The 19903-nt window shown below is 43.8% G+C and overlaps 1 protein-coding gene across 5 annotated transcripts in view; it reads right to left on the bottom strand.

Moving 5' to 3' along the window:
* The window catches only part of STOX2 (storkhead box 2), a 216765-nt gene that overhangs the window by 102862 nt on the left and 94000 nt on the right, over positions 1–19903 (bottom strand). The window contains exon 1 of one of the 5 annotated variants that reach the window (XM_047772327.1): positions 6637–8878. The exons of the other annotated variants lie outside the window; for them this stretch is intronic. Coding sequence (XP_047628283.1) covers positions 6637–6802 — 166 coding nt within the window. The 5' untranslated portion in view covers positions 6803–8878. Of the gene's footprint in view, positions 1–6636; positions 8879–19903 lie in introns of those variants that run through there. 5 annotated transcript variants of the gene reach the window in all.

The following is a 19903-nucleotide window of genomic DNA, read 5'->3' as shown; positions in this document are numbered from 1 at the left end:
ATCTCTCAGCAGGACTCCTAGTCTCCCAACTCTCTTGTCTTCCATCTATCCTACAAGCCAGGGCCAGACACCTCTTCCTAAGATGCTCCTTTCATCATTTCTCTCCCAGACTCACAAATCTAATTCCAACCCTCCAAGCTCTGAATCCCATCTACATTTCAAGATTTCACTTGACCTAGCTACACATTAATTTCTAGTGACATCCCAACAGCAAATTTCACAAAGATGTTTTCCTTTCCAGCTTTGTGCCTTGGTTCATACCACTTCTACAACCTTCCTTCCCAATCCTTCTCCTTCTCTGTCTCTTTAAATCCTACCCAGTTCTTTAAGATGCAAGTAAGTCCTCCCTCCAGGCAGCCTTTTTTATTAGTATCTCTTTTCTGAACCCCTATTCCACTTATACCAACCATATCAACCACCCCACTTAACTCTCGTTTATATTCCAGTATTTACCACTTTCTACCCATGGGCTCATTGAGAGCTAGTAACCACAACAGGAGGTCCTGAAGAGTAGAATCTTCTGTTTTACATAACTATCTTTCATAGTTATACAGGATAGCTCACATTAGGCGTTCAAGACAGCCATGTTCATTCATTCATCCAATAAACATTTCCCGAGTCTCTAATAGGTGCCAAGCTCTCTAGTTGCTGGAAAAACAGATGCAAATAAAGCACATACTGCTACAAAGGAACTCACTGTCTAGTAAACCCGAGGTGCAGCACAGTGTCACCATGTTGCTATAACACAAGTCCAGAACAAATGTCACGCATGAGATCTGCTCCAGAAAGAGAAGGGGTATTCGAGCCTGTTCTGGACGGCTAGATAGCACTTGCCTTATAACTTAGCTAAATATCAGCCCTTTAAAGATGGGGAGCACATTCTCAGCAGTGTGACATCAATTACAAACAGCACAAAAGGGCAACAAGATATTGCTGAAGGTAAAGAGTTTCCAGAGCTTGGAGCACAGGGTGGAGGGGAAGAGGAATAGAAGGAGGGAAGCAGAAAAAGCAGGGGAGGTCACATCATGAAGAGTCTTGGTCTCAGACTTCATCCATAAGCATGTGAAGTGTGAAAAAGAGCTAAAAGGTAACAGGACCAGTTTTGCTTCAGGAGGGATTAAAAAAAAAAACAAAAAAACAAAGCTCCTTTGGGGACACGGAGCATGAACTGGACATGGTCAGTTTGGAAGATACTGTAATAGAAGATTTAGACAACAGAGATGAAAAGGGAGGGAGAGATTTCAGAAATATTTAGGTGGTAGAAATCAACGAGATTTTCTGGCCAACTGCTTGCACATTCCGATGTCAAATAAAAATAGCCTAGGGATTAACTACTTAAGGAAAAGTTTACTATCTACTTAAAAAATTACCCATGTCATTTCTTTCCTGTGTTACTGTGGCGAAGGTTACGTTCGAGTTGACTATGGCCTATACTCTTACAAACTACAAGAACTTCTACTTTAAACATGATAGATTAGGCATCATGCAGTTGCTATGACTGATCTACAGAAGCCTGTCCTAATTGCAAAGGTCAGCAAACGATCCCACGGGCAAGGATCCAGCCAGACTTCGCTCCTTGGTTATATCTGCACTCAGCAAAAGCAATCTTGCACCAAAGAATATACCATTGTCTGCACTGCCCTAACTCTCCGGGGTATAGAGAATTTAAGCCACAGTTGCTCTGGAGGTGTAAAAATGCTAAGTTTTTTATATAATACACTCATATTCCTTTTTTTTTCAAATAAAAACGTTCACAAGAGTGTAAAAGACATTGAAACACCAAGAGAGGTGACCTTTTGCAAGCACATTCATGTTCTCCTGAGAAATAAAGAATAAAGCCATTCACCACCAAGTGCAATATTCCTCACTTCCACAGGCCTGATGAAAGGAGTCAACACAGGTAGTTCCGCATTAAAACACTGTTGGAGCAGTGAGGCTGAAAATGGATCTCTACAAAGGAGGAAAAGGAGGTGACAGGGTGCTGTTTATTAATACTTGCATATGATGAGAACCTGCCTGAGTTTAATCCATTGTCCCCCGACCCCTGACCCGGCCCCGGCCTCCCATTAGTTTGGTCACCAGGACAAACCCTAATGCAGACACTTAATGTAATGTCTGGGCATGACAGGAAATAATAGGACTCCATTGCAAAACCAGCACTAGTCCTACACAGCCCACATATGGAAGCACATGACTCCAATCAGTAAAAAGGGCAAAGGTTATTTCTAACGATTTCTGTGTAAGTGCCCCGAGATCCTGGGCTTGCTCGTTACAGAGCCACTGCGGAGCCCAACGCTATAATGGAAATGTGAGTCTATAATGGAAACGTGGGTCGGGAGACCCATTACAGACCAGGAGAGGTCATGTGACTCACCAGGGACACAGCTGGTTTGTGGCAGGCCCAGATTAGAACCTCGGGTGTCCATCCTCGACTCCCAGAAAACTCTCGTATTTCTTAAAATAACAGAACATAAGGAACTGGGCCACACAATCCACTGTGCCCCAGAATTCGTTTCTATAAAATGAAAACGAATAGACTCATCAAGGCAGAGTCCTGGCCATTCCTCCCCACTGGTTACATTAGATCAGCAGGCAAACTGATTGATATATTTTCTTCAGATGTCAGTTGGGGCTTGTGGTTTCTCTTTCTTTTCAAATCTGTTAAAGCCAGAGTATAAAGACTATCTAATTTACTGTTCTTTAAAATGACAAGCATCACAAAGTACCATGACCTTGGCAGTGTCTTTTTCACAAGGGGCATCATTTATGAACACATTCTGCAGAAACTTTATAGTGGAAAAATCACTTTCCAGTCTTCATCAATGGACTGTCCCCGAACTTGGTGTCAGGGCAGGTGCAATTTAAATCATCAGCCGTCCCCAGGGCTGGGGGAGAGGAGAGTGAAGAAAGTCAAAAGTTAGTGGTATCATTTGTGTAAAGAAGTCACAGTTCAGGAGTTCCTGTCATGGCACAGTGGAAACGAATCTGACTAGGAACCATGAGATTGCAGGTTCGATCCCTGGTTCTGCTCAGCCAGATAAGGATCTGGCATGGCCTTGAGCTATGGTGTAGGTGGCAGACGCGGCTTGGATCCCGAGTTGCTGTGGCCCTGGTGTAGGCCGTTAGCTGTAGCTCTGATTGGACCCCTAGCCTGGGAACCTCCATATGCCGCAGGTGTGGCCCTAAAAAGAAAAAAAAAAAAAAGAAGTCACAGTTTACAAGGTCCTAACAGAGAAGGTTCCAATGCCTTCATCAACAAAAGGTTGTGTGCCTTGAAAATCATTTTATGGAGGTAGGTAGGCATGTTTTCATATATAAAGCCCTAGGCATTATACAGATATTTCCCTCTTTGTGGGGAGTTTTACTTTTCTCTCTAGTTAATTAATATCATAATTTCTAGTTTTGGAAACTGTGGAAGAATGATCTGTGTGCATGTGGCCTAACCCTTTGCTCAGACCACAGATGCACATTTTATTATTCATCTTGATTTGAACAAAAGGCGAGGTTTCCCGCCTTCCGCCCAGAAACCTATCTTTGGGAAATTAATATTCAAGATGAACAATGAACTCATCTCATAGCCTGTGAACTTGCTGGTTGCCTGGAGGCCTGTGAATTCTTAGGATTATTTTTGTCTTGGTAGCATGAATTGGGGGCTTAAATAGTCATAGAAGGCAAGTTTGAAAGTTTCAGAATTCTCTATCCAACTGTCCATTTGCAGGATCTCTTTAAGTTTTATATGTGTCTATTTCAACATCCTGAGATTGTCTTGTTTATCCTGAAGGTACACGAAAAAGCCGAGGCTAAATGTCAAGCCTTTTTGCTGTAAATCACATTTCAAACTGGTAATTACTTAGTGGAGAAAAGACTGTTTGAAAAGGTGCTGTCTCATTAGAAAGCGATTATGGAATGCCCATTATATTTTTTGCCTTAAATAAAGAGAGTTAAACTTGAAGTACCTACTATATGATAAGTAAGCCTAAAAGGACAGCATTTAAAATTTCCAAGGATCTCTCCTTCCCCATAGTTAAAAAAAAAAGTGATTTTCCCCATATTTTTAAGGACTACTTGTGAGGGAGGTTTCTTAAAACAGTCTCAACTGCAGTTATTTTAAGTCATTTAGTACATCTCTGAAGAAGCTTATCTTGTCCTTTGAACCCACAACAGGAAATTCTTTTTTACTGAGAATGAAGTATGATAAATACTAGGCGCTATTATGCCAACTGACTGGACAAACAGAAAGAAGTATGAAAAGCCTCATGTGTTTCCAAGCTGCTTCATTTTCTATTTCATTTTATGTGACAAAGACTCTGTTTGTATCCAGAGTCGCCAATTTGATACAAGTGGATTTCCTTCCCATTTCTTAAGGGGAAGAGAACTTCTGGCAAATGATCTCAAAGTGTCTCAATATACCATCTATTCCTACCAACACTTACATTTGGAAAGGCACCATATCTGAAAAGGAAATTGATAAGCTACTTCCAACCTCTCCCAAAAAGATGCGTATGAGAAAGACTCCACCTGCTCTCCCATTGCAGGTGTCTGTCTTAATATTTACTATTGCCTTCCATTAGCCCCAACCCTTTATATTACATGTATTAGCTAATATTTAAAATTAAGACTAAATAATAGCTCTCTACCTTTGGACAAAACTTAATTACGTCCAATCTTGTAGCCCCATGAGAATCTAGCAAAGCACTTTACTGGGGAGTGGGGGCGGGGTGACCAACTTCAAAAAATGCTGAATGAATAACACAGCTCTTCTACCCCCACCCTTTGGGTTTCTTTTCTCAGTAGGAACCTAACATTAAATCTGCACAGAAAACCACCAACCTGAAAGAGCTGACCCTTCACTATCACTGTAGGACCAGCTTACCATTGCAAATCAGGAAATAAAATAGGAAAGTCAAAGAAAATTAAAAGCTTCTCCCTCAAGTCCTCAAAAATGCCTTGCAAAATGGACAACAGCCAAGAAGTTCTTTAGCAAAGGATGAAAATGTGATCATAAGGATGCTGTGGCACCAGAGATAAAAACAGGCTCCCTTGGAATGTGCCCGAAATCATTAAAGAGTCTTACAGGTTTGTTGAAGAATTATGGCCACCTGCTCTCCTATAGCCTCATATTTGGTATCAGGACTGATCCTCAAGAAGAGCAAAGAAGAGGAGAAAATATCCAGTGTGGAATGAAGACATTCAAACCCTAAACATAGGAAACCTGAGCTTGTCTGAACACTCAGCACAGACACGGGTTTATAGACATATATGTTTTGAGGTTACATTTGGATTTAGGTGTATTTCAAAATTTACTGCCACAAGCCTGAAGACTATAGCGACCACAGCCGTGACTGACTTCAATTACTGAGTATAAACTGTAGTTGTCACTTCCTTTACAAATTTGGCTTTTTGTGACAGAGAAAATCAAAGGAGCCTTATTGCCAAGCAGTACCTCCTGATGTCACCAGATTTTGCAATTAAAAAGATGGTTATTTTATTCATGGAAATGCAGTCGTAAGACATTTTTAAAGTATGAGATACTAGCCCCGGTTTAAAAAAAAAAAAAAAAAACTTGCCGTTTTAGGAGAAAGATAGTAGAGCTAGACTTTTAAGTACCAACTGCAAGCTTAGAGCAATCTTCCTAGTTAAGACAGGATTTAGAATGATTTGGTACAGAATGTGTTTTCAAATATAATCTTGGTTCTTCCATTCCATTCTGTTTAGAAGAAAATGAATTCTTTTAGAATGAAAAACAAATAAACCATACTTGGTGTCTTATACATCATACACCATTACATACAAGTGGTCAACAGTAAGTAAGGAGAAAACAACGAAAAGAGTTGCACGATTTTCCTGCTCCAGCATTTCAAGTATTTTATCCCAAGTCACACAGCAAAGCCAACCCGCTGTATTTCCAAAGGACCTAATTGGCACCTTCAGAAATGCTTCTATGAGTTTTAAGATGCAACCTCTTTTGAAGCCTTCATGCCTGTTTATCGTTTTGTTTGTCCTTCCTGTTTAACATGCAAATACATGACACAGCCTCCGTTCCTTCCATACGACCTAATTCAAAGCAGCATATGTTAAATCCACGCAGAATCATGTGAGCATTCAATCCGCAGACACACCATTACCCCATAGAATGCATTCAATGAGCTTCCAACACAGTTCTCTGCGTGCAATCAGACCAGCCGGGAATGCAAGCAGACCTCTTCCCCGACTCAAACCATCCAGAACTGCACGGAACCTGTTCCCTTTTAAGAAAGACGGGCCGTTTAAATACCCACTAGGATAATAACTGGCCACAATGCGGGAGTGAGCAAGCCGGTACTGCAGGCAACGGCGGGCGCAGGCTCTCCCACAGGCTCGAGGAGGCTGGGCGCCCGAGCTTGCAGACATTTATCTGTGCAGCCAAAACGCCCGGCACGTCCCCCTCCCTGATTTTACCTAATAGCTCTCAAACCCCATATTGAGAGGGCCTGCTGTGGCTCTTGCGGAGGTACAAAATGGTGGATGTGAGCTAATTTTTTCCTGCTTTCCCCATAACTTATCGCATCCATCACCGCCCGTCCTCCCGGGGAAGCACCCTGGCCGGGGCGCCCCAAGCACGCCCGCGGCCCCAGGGACAGAAACGCGGTTACCGACCTGACGTCATGTAGCCCCGCGAAGCCTGGGGCGCGAAGGCCGCGGGGAAGCGCTTGTGCAGGCGGTAGTCCTTCTCGCTGCGGGACCTCATGCGGTCCGAGGCCCGATCCGAGAAATCCGAGCTAGGCCAGGCTCGCCGCAAGGTTGTGCTCCGGGTCTTCTTCATGGTGGGGAGGGTGACCCGCTGCCCCGATCCTCGGGGCCTCAGCGCCGGGGCGCAGCGCGCGGCTTCATCCGTCTACGGCGGGCACGACCCGGCCGGACTCGGCGCGCATTTTCCCAGCCCTTCCTCGTCGGCGTCTACACCGCCAGCGGCGGGTCCGGCCCTCCCCACGCCCCCACACCCCCCCACGGCGAAGGCTCCGATTTTACACACGTCCCACAATGCATTACACTTCATTTGCAATCCGCCCGGCTTATAGCTTCCAGATTCCTGGGGGGAAAGGCACGTTAGGAGGCTCCCCGGCCAGGAGGAGGCGGGGAGGGGGCGGGCGGGGTGGGGGCGCCGAGACTTGCAGCGTGAAAGCAATGGGAGCGCAGACAATGGCCCGATTCAGCGCAGGAGTGCTTAGCCAACTGTGAGCCACGGCACAAAAGACCCAAACAAATGAGGAAGCCGAGGCCTCCGGAGCTGACCCGGAGACCCTCTCTGCACTGGGCGGTTCAGAGCGAGGCGTGGGGATGACAGTGTCCAAGTCGTGTCCCCCTTGGCCTATCAGCCGCGCGGCCCGCAATCCCCGGCGCAGGCTGGCTCTGCCTCCCCTGCAGTCCTTGGGAGGCAGTCTTCATTACAGAGGCTCGGATGGGGGGCGCGTGTGCACGGGATCCGAGCAGGCTCTGCAGTCAGCAGCTGCGGCAGGCGGGCTCCTGCCGAATCCAGGAAGAGCCCGAGTTGTCCTCGCGACTGCAGCGCCTCTTCGATCTTCTTCCTTCCGAGGCTCGCGGTGCTGTGCGTGTGTGCGTGGATGTGTGTGTGCGCGCGCACCGACACGCATGTGCCCCCCCTACACATGCATGCTCCTACTTACTGGCCGCGGCGGTGACGGGAGCCATGGCTGCCAAGGATGCGGAGCCTGCCAATCGACACCCGCACGGTGGCACCGCTGCTCAGTCGCGAGCGCGCAGAGCGGCTATTGAAGGACAGGAAGCCGGAAAGCCGCCCAGCCTCATGCTAATCACCGAGCTGCCTTAAGTTAGAGCACGGATCCTGTCAGGCTTCTCATTTTCATGTAAAACAGCCCGCGGCGGCTCTGGGACCTTGGCTGGTGCCCCAGTCCGGAGTCGGCGCTTGAATATTTACATATTTTTAGGATGGCGCCTCCCCTTCGCAGAAGGGGATAGAAATGGTCGGTGGGAACAAGACGATCTGCGGTGCCCTGTCTCGCCCACCTGCGCCAACCCCGAAGTCAGTTAGAGACGGGGAGGGGGTGCCACCCAGAGCTCCTCGGACAGCCGCAAACCCCCCGGGCACCTGGTCCACGCCGCCTGGAGAACGCGGTGGGGACGACTCTGGCTCTTCTTCTCTCTCTCTCTCGAGTCCCCTGTGTCAGTCACTACCAGCCTGACGACCTGCGTTCAGGTCCACGGCCCCTTTACACCGCTCGGCTCTGCACAGCTGTTTCTGGTCCAACGACCAATCGCTAAAGGACAACAATGCGCGCTGCGCGGGAGGAATGGAGGGGGCGATGCGCCGCCCCGGCCGAGCCGCGGGGCCCGGGACGCGGGGCCCGGACGCGGAGGTTACGCCGAGTTAAAGGCGCGCTGCCACACTGCGGCGAACCCCGACTACGCTGCGCTGCGGCCGTTGTTTTCAGCAAGGCTTATTTCCCCATGCAGGTTTCCAAAAATGCTTGGATGTTGTCATCAACAAAAATAAGCCCGGTTTTTCTTACTTGCGCTTTTTTCCTTGTGTGACGATGCAACATTCGAAATCATATTTTCTGCTGTTTTTCATATCAGCAGGTGCCAAGGTGCAGAGACAAGGTTATGAAATCTTCATGAAGCTATGATTTTGGTAGGTGGATGCCATAAACCTCTCCCCCCCAAAAAAACCCCCACATTGGATTCTAAATGGTTAAGACAGTAGTTTTAGCACAATTCGGTGCTATTCCAAGGCTTTAATCCTTTGGGGTGGGGGCAGCAAGGTTCTTGGAGAACCACGCAGAGGGGGTGGGGTTTAAACCACAAAAATAGAATCTAGAACTTTCATTCAGTATCTCAAGGCTGCCGTCTGTAACCTGGGGCCAATGGAACCTTGGGATATAGCGTAAATAAACAAATAAAAATCACTAAGCATCATATATAACATGTTTACACTAGTCAAGATTTATTACTAACTGTATACCAATTAGCAAATGTTCAGTGACATTTCTTAAAAGTTAGAAAATAATCCCCCAAAAGGCACGTTTTGCTAAAATGTCTTCCCTACTGTAAGAGGATTGCTAGTAACAGAAAGACTCCAGCATTAGAAGCCATAGAAGAGCAAATGTGTAAAGAACCATAAAGGTAATAAAAAAATAACTGTATTAATGAATGCCTGAGATACTGACATTTAGATATCTCAATCCAACTCAACAATTACTCAGTATCTCCCATGAGCCAAAAGTGGTAATAGGAATGATTATAATAGTTATGACTGAAGGCTAATGGGGAATGCTGTGGCAACTGTGATACTTATTCATTCAGCAAATGATTATTGACTGTCTAGTATATGCTGTGATGGGTGCTGGGCAAACAGAACACCACGCATGGCCCCATATAACTTATGGTCTAGGTAGTGAGCAATTAAAGGCACAGATTGTGTTAAGGTCTACAAAGAAGAATTATCTCTACGAAAAAAGGCCAGTTAATCTGAGACCTACAGGAAGTGGTGTATCCAAGATGATGATGTTTCAGAAAGTGGGAACAGTATGTGCAAAGGCCCTGAGGTAGGAAAGAATCATGGCTTCTGCAAGAAGTGAAAGAAGGCCAGTGTAGCTGGAATTGGTGCATGAGAGGAAAACGTGTGATGAGGTCATGGAGGAAGCCAACAGCCAGATCATGCAAGGACTTGCAGGCTACATTAAGGGTTTTGTATTCTATTGTATTATGTGAACCACTGAAGGGCTTGAGGCAAAGAAGCAATGATAATTTTAGAGTTTCAATATACAAAGGGCTTAAAAGAGGGAATCTGTTCAGGGGGAGGGGTCTGCCAGGAATTTTCTGGAGAGTAAGTTCCAATTGCACTTGATTTAAAACTGAAAAAATATTCATTGTTCATATGAAGAAATGGAAATGGGTTGATGGATATTTTGGAAAGAGAGCTCTAGCTCCACTCAGCCGGCCTCTGAATGCCGGCCTTTAAAAGAGTGATATTAGCTGGTGTCTACCTCAACAGAATGTTCTTGGAGCCAAAGCCAGATAGCCAGACACAGAAGAATCAGGTAGTAAATAAACTGGGTTAGTTAGCTGAATCAAATCAGATACTAATGTAGGAGAGGTTGGGGCAGTTAAGTAATTTACACATCCAAATTAAATGGCAACCTCAAAAGAAGTTATGAAGGTAAGACGTGAATCTAGCAAACAAAACATTGTGAAACCAATCCTATGTGAGGAAAGTAGAGGTGGAATCCCCTGTTATTATAGCCACTGTTAAAATCAGATGCAGTGTGTCCATCTGTCCTGTGGCAAGATTCACTCTGGTCACATGCAACCCCAAGTTCTAGCTTCAAACCTCTCAGCCGACTTGAGACAATCAGGTGTTGGGGTTCTGAACTGTTCATCAGAGAAGCTCAGTAATAGAATCCCAGTTGTCAATGCTAGGAAAGTTTATAATTAAATAGAGAAATGATACAGCAAATCACTTTCATAGTATTCATATTCTGAAAAATCAGCCTTAAGAATAAATTGTAATAAATTGTAATAATAGATTAGAGACACTAATTAGACACACATTTGCTTTGTGATTCTAATCCAAATGTATACAGTTGGCCTTTGAACAACCGCGCTAACAGGAGTATAATTTAAAGTAGCCGTCTCATTCATAGTGCACTGCATTCAACCAGGACAGACCACGTAGTACTATAGTATTTATTATTGAAAACTACCCACATGTAAGTAGAACCAGACAGTCAAACCTCTGTTGTTCAAAGATCAACTATAACTGCCTTTAGACTTGCAATTTTAAGGTGAAAGGCAGAAGAATTTTGACTTCGACATGATCCACATTTAAAACTTTGGTTTATTAATCATAATGGAAAAGAATATATGTATAATATATATAAAATAACTGAATCACGTTATTGTACAGTACAAATTACCACAACACTGTAAATCAACTATAGCTCAATAAATTTAAAATAAAAATAAATAAAACTTTGGTTTATTAGATTTAAAAGAGTTGAATGAATTTAAGAGTTATAAGCATGTAAACTCCATGAAGGCAGGGGATATTTTCTGTTTTATTCATTGTAGTTCATTGTTCTGCTTTGTTCATAGCTGCATTTCCAGTGGAGAGCACCAACTGGCACAGGCGTGATGACAAATGAAGCCTGGGTAAGTACTCTGAATTACTTGGTTTGAAGTCTTCCATAACTGTACTTCTGAATGGGGCTAATTATTGAGTAGAGGAACTTTTGTCTTCAATTTGAATTGATCATATGTTTTTTAAAGGCCTCCTAAGAGTCATTAGTTTTTATTTTATTATTTTTTAAATATCAAATTTACAGACAGAATACCTTGAATCTAAAATTGAGGTGATTTGCTGTCCACGGAAAGATCCCCTTTGGTATGGCAAGAGAGCTAAGTATGCAAAAAGGAAATAGGTGTTTATGTATTTCTGTATGTCTGTGACATATTCATGGAAATTTGTGAGTAAAATATTTGTTAAATGAAAATCAAAATTCTGTGTCTGATAGTCATCTTTCTGCTTCTTCCAGAAATATAACTTGAAAGATGTATTAATAGTTTAATTTGACCAAGGTGCTTAGTCAAAAATATATATATATACAGATAACACACCTCAAAGTCAGGCAGTTACCAGGTTATGAAGCTAAATGGAATCTGGAAAAGAGCATGTCGCAGGAGGACGAATGCTTTTTCAGAGGCCTGAGGTGGAAAATTTGGGGGCATTTCTTATGTGACACACATCTACATTCATATATTCATATGTATTCATATGTATGTTGTGTGGCCTGGGATATTTTGGCATCCAAAGGCAGCTAATAAGGCAGCTCACCATGTATTTGGTGGATATGTTTTGTCCTCCTTTGCCCGAGCTCCAAACTGCTAGTTACAACTTTATCAGAAAGCTTGAGCATCCATTACCTTTCTGAGAAAATGCCCTCTTCCTGTGTGGACTCACGGTGTGGTTGCCTGAGTGGTGGTCACACCGCTGGCGTTTTGGTTTGCAGCTCCTGATAAATAATGTGCTCTGGGAAACGCTTGTTCTGAGATATGTTAACAAATGTGACTTGAAAACCGGGTCCCACTGTAAGTTCAGACGATGTGCTAAAGTTACAACAGGCTTGCTGGACCTTGCTGAGCCTTTCATGTGCAAACGCACCTTGTAAATCTATTTAAAAAAAAAAAAAAAAAAAGGCTCCTCAAGCTCTAATTATAGGAGCACTTGTGTTTTCAACCACAGGTGATGACTGAAACACCCTCGACAGTGATAAATCCATGGGGTAAAGTATGTTTAGGAGAAGTCTTAAGAATAATGAGATGGTGTAAATACTGTTCCTTCCATTCCTATCAAAATCTAAGCTGAAATGCTCTGTCTCTCTACTTAGTACATGGTCACCTATCACCCGCTCCCAAAAGGAGTAATAGCATTCTACTTCCAAAGACAGCAATGTTTGGGGATGGACAAACTCACCAAGGAGAAGTAACTCAAGAGGGGCCTGAGTCTTCTGGAAATTTGTGGCTGGAGTAGGTTGGCAGGATCTTGATAACCATATCCAGACCAGACTAATCGCAGTCAGAGTAATAGAGGGCAGTGAAGTGTGGTGGTTCCAAGGAGAGGGCACTCCTGTCTTTGCTGCCTGAGAAAAGTTAGCCTTTGAGTCATTTTTTTTTCCAATGGATGGTAATAATCTCTCTCTTAAAGTGAGGGTTTGAGGTAAATATATAAATGTACCAGCTCACTGCTGACAAGCAGAAGGCATCAAGAAAAAACTAGCCGATTTTATTATTACTCTTGATCACTAAGGGGGAAAGCATTTTTTAAAAACCTGAATTCTCTCTAGATGCTCCTGTTTACCTATGAATCCTGCTTTGCATCAAATGACAAAACAAACTGAATCCCAGTGGGGGCCAGAGATGCTACCAGCAAGTAACACCATGGTACTGAGTTACATAAATGAAATACAGAGCATCCACATACCGGCTTTAGAAAAGAGACAGAAGAAAATACCCAGGCACAGCTAGCATGTACCCAAGAGTGCAACATTCAGTGGCGCCCAGCACGCCCTGCTCAAAATGGAGAAGTGACTGAGATCAAGAGCAGAGTCCAGGGAAGGTGGACAACACCTGCACCCGGCAGCAAATGGAAAAAGCAAATGCGAGGAAATTCTGACACATGCTCCAACATGGATGGACCCCAAAGACATTAGGCTAAATCAGCTAGACGCAAAAGAACAAATATTGTACGATGCCTCTTAGATGTGGTGCTTAGAGTCATCCAATTCGTAGAGACAGACAGTCCAATCGTGATTGTCAGGACCTGGGGGAGGGGGAGGAGGAGTTAGCGATTCCCAGGCATGATGTTTCAGTTTGGGAGGATGACAAAGTTCTGTAGGTAGATGGTAGTGACGGTCACACAACGACATAAATGTTAAGGCCACTGAACTGTACGAAAATAATTCAAATATTAAAACTGAGAAAGTAAAAGGAATCGAGCCCAAGAGGCAAAGGCACAGTCAGGAAGTGGCTTTGTGGGGATGGCAAGGAGGGCAAGCCGTTGTGAACAGGTCCACTTACCTGTGCACGTGGAGTGTACACACCCTCTCCTTTTTTACCTTTGAAAACAAAGACTGGTATCAGGTAGACCGAGAATAGAAAACAAGCTCAAAAGTAAACTGGCAGGGTCAGGTTCCACCCAAGTATTATGGGAAAATGATTCCTTCAAGGGTGCATTTGAATTTGTCAAGATTTAGAGAAATTTTTTTAAAGGTTTTTTTTTTAAGTTAATAGGCACCGACGTTATTCGCTCTTTAAAATGTATGTCAACAAACACTCCATTTCTACCAGTTGGAATAAGGAACCTGAGCAAAGACACAGTGGTCAGAAGTGCAAGGAGGAAGCCCTAAGTAGTCTTGTTTGTCTGAAAGGCAGGGAAACGTAGGGGACTCTGAAGCGACTAGGCTGGAAAGGCATTTGGGACAGTTGGGAGGCTTGGGATTTGAGGCCAGTTAGTCTGTGCCTAAATCAAAAGGAAAGGGGGCTGCTGAAAACTGAGCAAAGGAGAGATGTAACCAGGTATGACTTAAAATTTTAATCCAGTGAGAACTGGCTGTGCACTTGAGGGAACTTTCTGAGGGGACAAGAATGTTCTTAAAACTGAATCACGGTGATGGCTACACAATTGCATAAATTCATAAAAACATTCAGAACACTTAAAAATAGATGGATTTTTGTGGCATACAATTATACTTCAATGATAACCTCAATGATTCTGTTTAAAAAATGAACTCAGCCACAAAGTGGAGGCTAACCTGGAAAACTTAAAGATCTCAGCTAGAAAACCAGAGAGGAAGGGACGGCCATCATGCAATTGAGAGGGTGCAAGTCAGAATTTGATTTCTAGCAGAAAGAATGGAGGAAAGTGAACAGGGAATATTGCCAGCTTTGAACCTGTGACCTGCACAGGTGACCTGATGAGAGGAGGGGGAGTGGAGGGCAGACGAAGAAGAGAGGGTCACAGAACATCCCGAGCTTGTGCACCGTATTCCACACATAGAAACAGGGAAGTCATTACAATTCTGGATCCACCCCTTGCCTGAGCTTTGAAGTCCTGCATAGTTATGCGACTGATTTTGGTTCTTATTGCCCTACTTTTCAATATTAGATAATTCCTAAATATTAGACATACACACACTTTTCTTCTTGCTAATATAACTATCTCTCCATTACAAATCTGTTGACAACTTCAGCCCTTATCTGGCTTCTTGCTTGGCACTATTGCCTACTCTCTCCTCTTAAAATGCTCCCCTCTTTTGTCTTACTTTTTTATGGGGGGGGTGCACCTTCGGCATATGGAAGTTCCCAGGCTAGAGGTCGAATCAGAGCTGCAACTGCTGACCTATGCCAAAGCCACAGCAACTCTGGATCCAAGCTGCATCTGTGATCTACACCACAGCTCACGGCAACACTGGATCCTTTAACCCACTGGGCAAGGCCAAGGACTGAACCCGCATCCTCATGGATACTAGTCGGATTCATTACCGCTGAGCCACAATGGGAATCCCTCCTTTGTCTTTGCTGTTGTTCCTCTCCACCAGCCCTCCTCCTAGCTCTCAATTCCACCTCTGCCCATTAAACCCTGGTGTTCTCTGGATTTCTGCCCCATTCACCCCTCTTCACCTTCAGTCTCACTAGCTGAGCTCAACAACATCGACTGCTCTGTTTTAACCCCAGTAAATGGATGATTTCCCAAAACTCTCACCATCAGACCTTTCTCCTGCTCATCAAAACTTTATTTCCTACTGTGAAGTGAGTATCTTACTCGGATGCTCCATGGACAATCAAATCCAAGCCGCTCACTGCACACAGGAACCATCTCTATCCCCGTTCTCCCAACCTCTGGCTTCTGGGAATATATTTCTAGACACAGCGAATGGCATTCCCTTGTCCTCTGGAAAGCTCTCATTCTTCCTCAAGACTCACACTGCAGTCATCACTCTGACAAACTTTCCATCTTCTCCGTCTCTTGGCCCACCCGCCCTCCTCCTGCAGAGGCGAAAGCCCTGGCCCCGTCTGCACAGCTGTTGCTGCACCTCCTTTAGGGTGCTCACAACATCACCACAGAAGGTGATACTATGCAGTGATGTCCCCTACCGCCCTGGCTTTCAGGCTTTTTGAGACCAAGGACGGTTTTGTTCATTGAACAAATGTTCACTGAGCCCTTGCTATGTGCTCATAATGGCTATAAATTCTGCGATTCAAAGTTTAAGTGCAAAATAACAGCACCAAGATCAAAATCATCTGTGATTGAAGAGTCTGCATGCTCAAGGGAGGAGACAGCAATAAAGAAATTAGTAAATGAAACAGAATATGAAATAATGATGAGTGTAGTGAAGGAAAATAACACAGGGGAGGAAGACTAAGATGCAGGTTTGCGATTTAAGATGGGGTATCTTTTGAAGCCTTGTGCCTTTCAAAAGGTAGGTCCTCGATAAACAGGTGCCAAGATTTGCTGATTTTTGTGCAATGTTGTGTTCCTAGCAGAAACCCAACAAATGCCCATGGATTTATAAAGTGGATTCAGGGTTGTTAAAGAATATTATACCTACTCCGTTTCCCTCAGATCCACTACTAGCTAAGGAATAATAATAATAATGGCTTATGTTTGCATAGGACCTTACAGTTTATTAAGCCTTATTAGGTCTGAGGTCAGCAAAGCAGGAGTTGTCACCATAATCAGAGATGAAAAAAACAGAAGGCTCAAAGGCAGAGTGATTTGCCTAAAGTCATACAGAGGCTAAAGAATCAGAACCCTTCTCCTAAGTTTTCTAGGCCAGGATTTTTTCTGCCCCATCCCGCTGTCTCTGAAATGATGGATGTGGATAGTTTCTGGATTGAGGGTTATTTGTTAATTGCTTTTGGGCAATTCTGAAGGAAGTTCACAGACACCTTTATATTGCTACAATAGCCCCCCGATTTCTAGGTTATTAATAAGTTTTTATGAATATATGTGCACGTAAAAGAGAAGACAAATTTCTTCAGATGACTCAAATGACTCCCTGGGCTGGTTTATACAGATGATGCGTGAGATTTAGAAGTAAATCCACACGCTTCCTTCAGACTAATCAATCTTGAAAGTTTTCTTTCCTCAATTCTGTTTGCAGGTCACCACAGACCTGCTTCCCAAGCCAGTGAAAAACCACACTATACCACAGATGGATTTTACAGGATGGATCTTTTTTCCAACATGTGGCTTCCCATAATTTAGAGAAACATTATATATGAACAATTAAAATCATATATGAAGAAAGAAGCAAAGCTCCAAGAGTTTCCTGTTCTATCAAATTACAGTAATTTTTTTAAAAGGCCCAAGATATTTAAATTCCTGACTCTATTTAAGAATAACTACTTTAACTCCCAGCAAATTGTAGGACTTTTCTGTGACATCATTTAATAATTACTAATGAGGGAGTTCCCGTCGTGGCGCAGTGGTTAACGAATCCGACTAGGAACCATGAGGTTGCGGGTTCGGTCCCTGCACTTGCTCAGTGGGTTAACGATCCGGCGTTGCTGTGAGCTGTGGTGTAGGTCACAGACGAGGCTCGGATCCCGTGTTGCTGTGGCTCTGGTGTAGACTGGCAGCTACAGCTCCGACTCGACCCCTAGCCTGGGAACCTCCACATGCCGCGGGAGCGGCCCAAGAAATAGCAAAAAAAACAAAAACAAAAACAAAACAACAACAACAAAAGTAATTACTAATGACACTTTAATATACACAGAGGTGATTTTTTAAATAATTTCTGCTAAGTCCATTTGAAAGATTTTTTAAACTTTCCTTCAATATTTCAAAATTTAAGTAGTAATTAGGTTTATGGGTAATAATCTTTAATCTTCCTATTATTGTCCATTTGATATTTTAAAGGTGCTGTGACACTTCTATTTTAAACACAGTTAGCTATAGCCTAACAACTTTTTGTAGTAGCTTTGATTAGTTACCATGTTATTTATTATTCAACTAGGACTTTTTTTTTTTTTTTGGTCTTTTTAGGGCTGCACCTGAGGCATATAGAGGTTCCCAGGTTAGGGGTCGAATCGGAGCTGCAGCTGCCTGCCTACACCACAGCCACAGCAACTTGGGATCTGAGCCGCATCTGTGACCTACACCACAGCTCACAGCAACGCCCGATCCTTAACCCACTGAGCAAAGCCTGGGATTGAACCTGCAACCTCATGGTTCCTAGTCATGTTAGTAAATGCTGAGCAACAACAGGAACTCCAACTAGGACATTTTTTAAAGTAAAAAGGATGCTATTAATTACACTAGCACAAAATGCTTAACCAGTACCGTCCTGGCCAAATGAGCAACAGATGGTCACTCTACTTTTAGTGAAAGAAAGCTAGTCAAAAAGCATAAGTTCTGTTTTATAAAAGGAACAAATAAATCTAAGTGGGGAGACAAGAAAAATCACCAGTGAGATCAGTTATTTTAAAATGTAAAACAGTAGTATGAGGGAGGGGGTCTCTATCTGCTCTTCTCTCTCCTCTGACTCAAGGGGTGGAGACTCGAAGATCTTAGGCAAAAGTTTAATTATTGGCAAGTCATATATTGCATTGGTTCTGCTATGACCCCATTTACCCAAACCAAAAACCAGCTCAGGTAGTTGCATGCAATGGCAAATGTTTCCTGCAAGGAAAACACACAATACAGCAGAACCTGTGTTACCCAGACTCTTCCCCCCTTGTTTTCCCAGGTCCCATGTAGAGAATGAGGGGCTATTTTCTTAAAAGGCCAGTGATGGCTCCCTCCACTGGAAAACTGACCCATTTAAAATTTTTTTTATATTGCCCCACCGGAGGCATATGGAAGTTCCCGGGCCAGGGATTGAATCTGAGCCACAGCTTCGACCTGTGCTGAAGCTGATGCAACACTGGATCCTTTAACCCACTGCACCTGGCCAGGGACTGAACCTGAGCCACCCGAGCCACTACAGTTGGATTCTAAACCCACTGGCCACAGCAGGAACTCCCATGTTAATTTTTTAAAAACAAAACCACATCAATTTATTTTTCTTTCTGCAATTCAGTTATATCTAAATATTCTGCGACCAAATGGAGTCCCTTGCCCAGAAGCAGGGAATGAAAGTGAGATGCTGAAGACACACAAAGGTGGGTACTGAAGATCCAAGTTCCAGCTGGAGGTGTCAAGTTCAAACCACCAAGCTGAGCACGCTGGCAGCAGGGGGAAGGGACACGTGCCAAGTCCTGACATTTTGCATGTGGAATGGGCTTTGGAATACAAACTAGACTAGATATGAGCATCCAACGTGTGTGGACACATCTCTGTGCCAGTCAAGAAACCGTGACCTGTCCATCCTCTTTGCTTCTCAGAAGGAGGGAAATATTCTAGAAATGGGAAAAGGCCAAATGCAAAGAAGCAGCTACAAGAAAGAAACAGAAGGCAATAAAGGAAAAAGGTGAAACCAAGGATGTGATGGAGACACAGTTTTGCAACACAGTTTTCTTCCAAAATTTCAGTGGGAGGCTGATTTCCAGAGAATATCTGATCTGGCTTCCTGGCTTCAGACACTGTATGTTTCAACATCTCCACCTTCTCAGACATAAACCTTCTACAGCTTCTCCAGTTCCAGGACACATTTTTAGACCTGAATTATTTAAGATTCAGACCTAAGGAAATCCACCCACCTTTAGTACTGACAAAGAAATGCATTTGTGGAGCCATGCACCAATACACTAGTGAAGAGGTGGGCACTCCAAGTGGGATATTTTAAATTTAGATCCTGTCACAACTGAAATATAAAACTGGCTTAGATGAGAGGCCGCATATGTCCTAAGTATGCATCAATTATGAGGACTTCCGTTTGGCTTTTATGTGTCATGACAGACTAATATAATCAGCGCCACAACCTCAGCAACAAAAACATCACAGCTTAAAAGAAAGGCATTTTATGCACTTGTCAGTATTCTCAAATGACCAAGTTCAAGAGCTCCAGCACTGCAATCGGGGCAAAAGGTTCCTCTCAGCTGTGCACAGCCACAGGAGTCCAGGAAGGAGTTCATGGGCAAAGGACAAGAGAAAGAAGAGGAGGGGCCTGGAGCCTTCTTGGAGGGATGAAGTTTTCTTCACCTTCAGATTTTTGCTCAGGTAAGGCTTTCTCTGCCAGGATTCTGCTAAGGTGGATAGCTTAGGCATTCCATGTGAAGCCTCTGGAAGACATCTGTCAGTGCCTGAAACCCGGCACCCCCACTTCCCAGCTGGGCAACCTCAGACACGTCCTATTAACGCCTCTAGTCCTTGCTCTTCCTCTGCAACACGGGGAAAACAAAGGTGCCAATTTAATGGGGTTGTTCCGAGGATTAAATGAAATAC

Source organism: Phacochoerus africanus, chromosome 3, assembly GCF_016906955.1.
Source record: "Phacochoerus africanus isolate WHEZ1 chromosome 3, ROS_Pafr_v1, whole genome shotgun sequence".
In the NCBI taxonomy this organism is placed as follows: Eukaryota; Metazoa; Chordata; class Mammalia; order Artiodactyla; family Suidae; genus Phacochoerus; species Phacochoerus africanus.
Note: the sequence above shows the minus strand (reverse complement) of the source record. Positions and strands in the feature narration are given on the sequence as shown.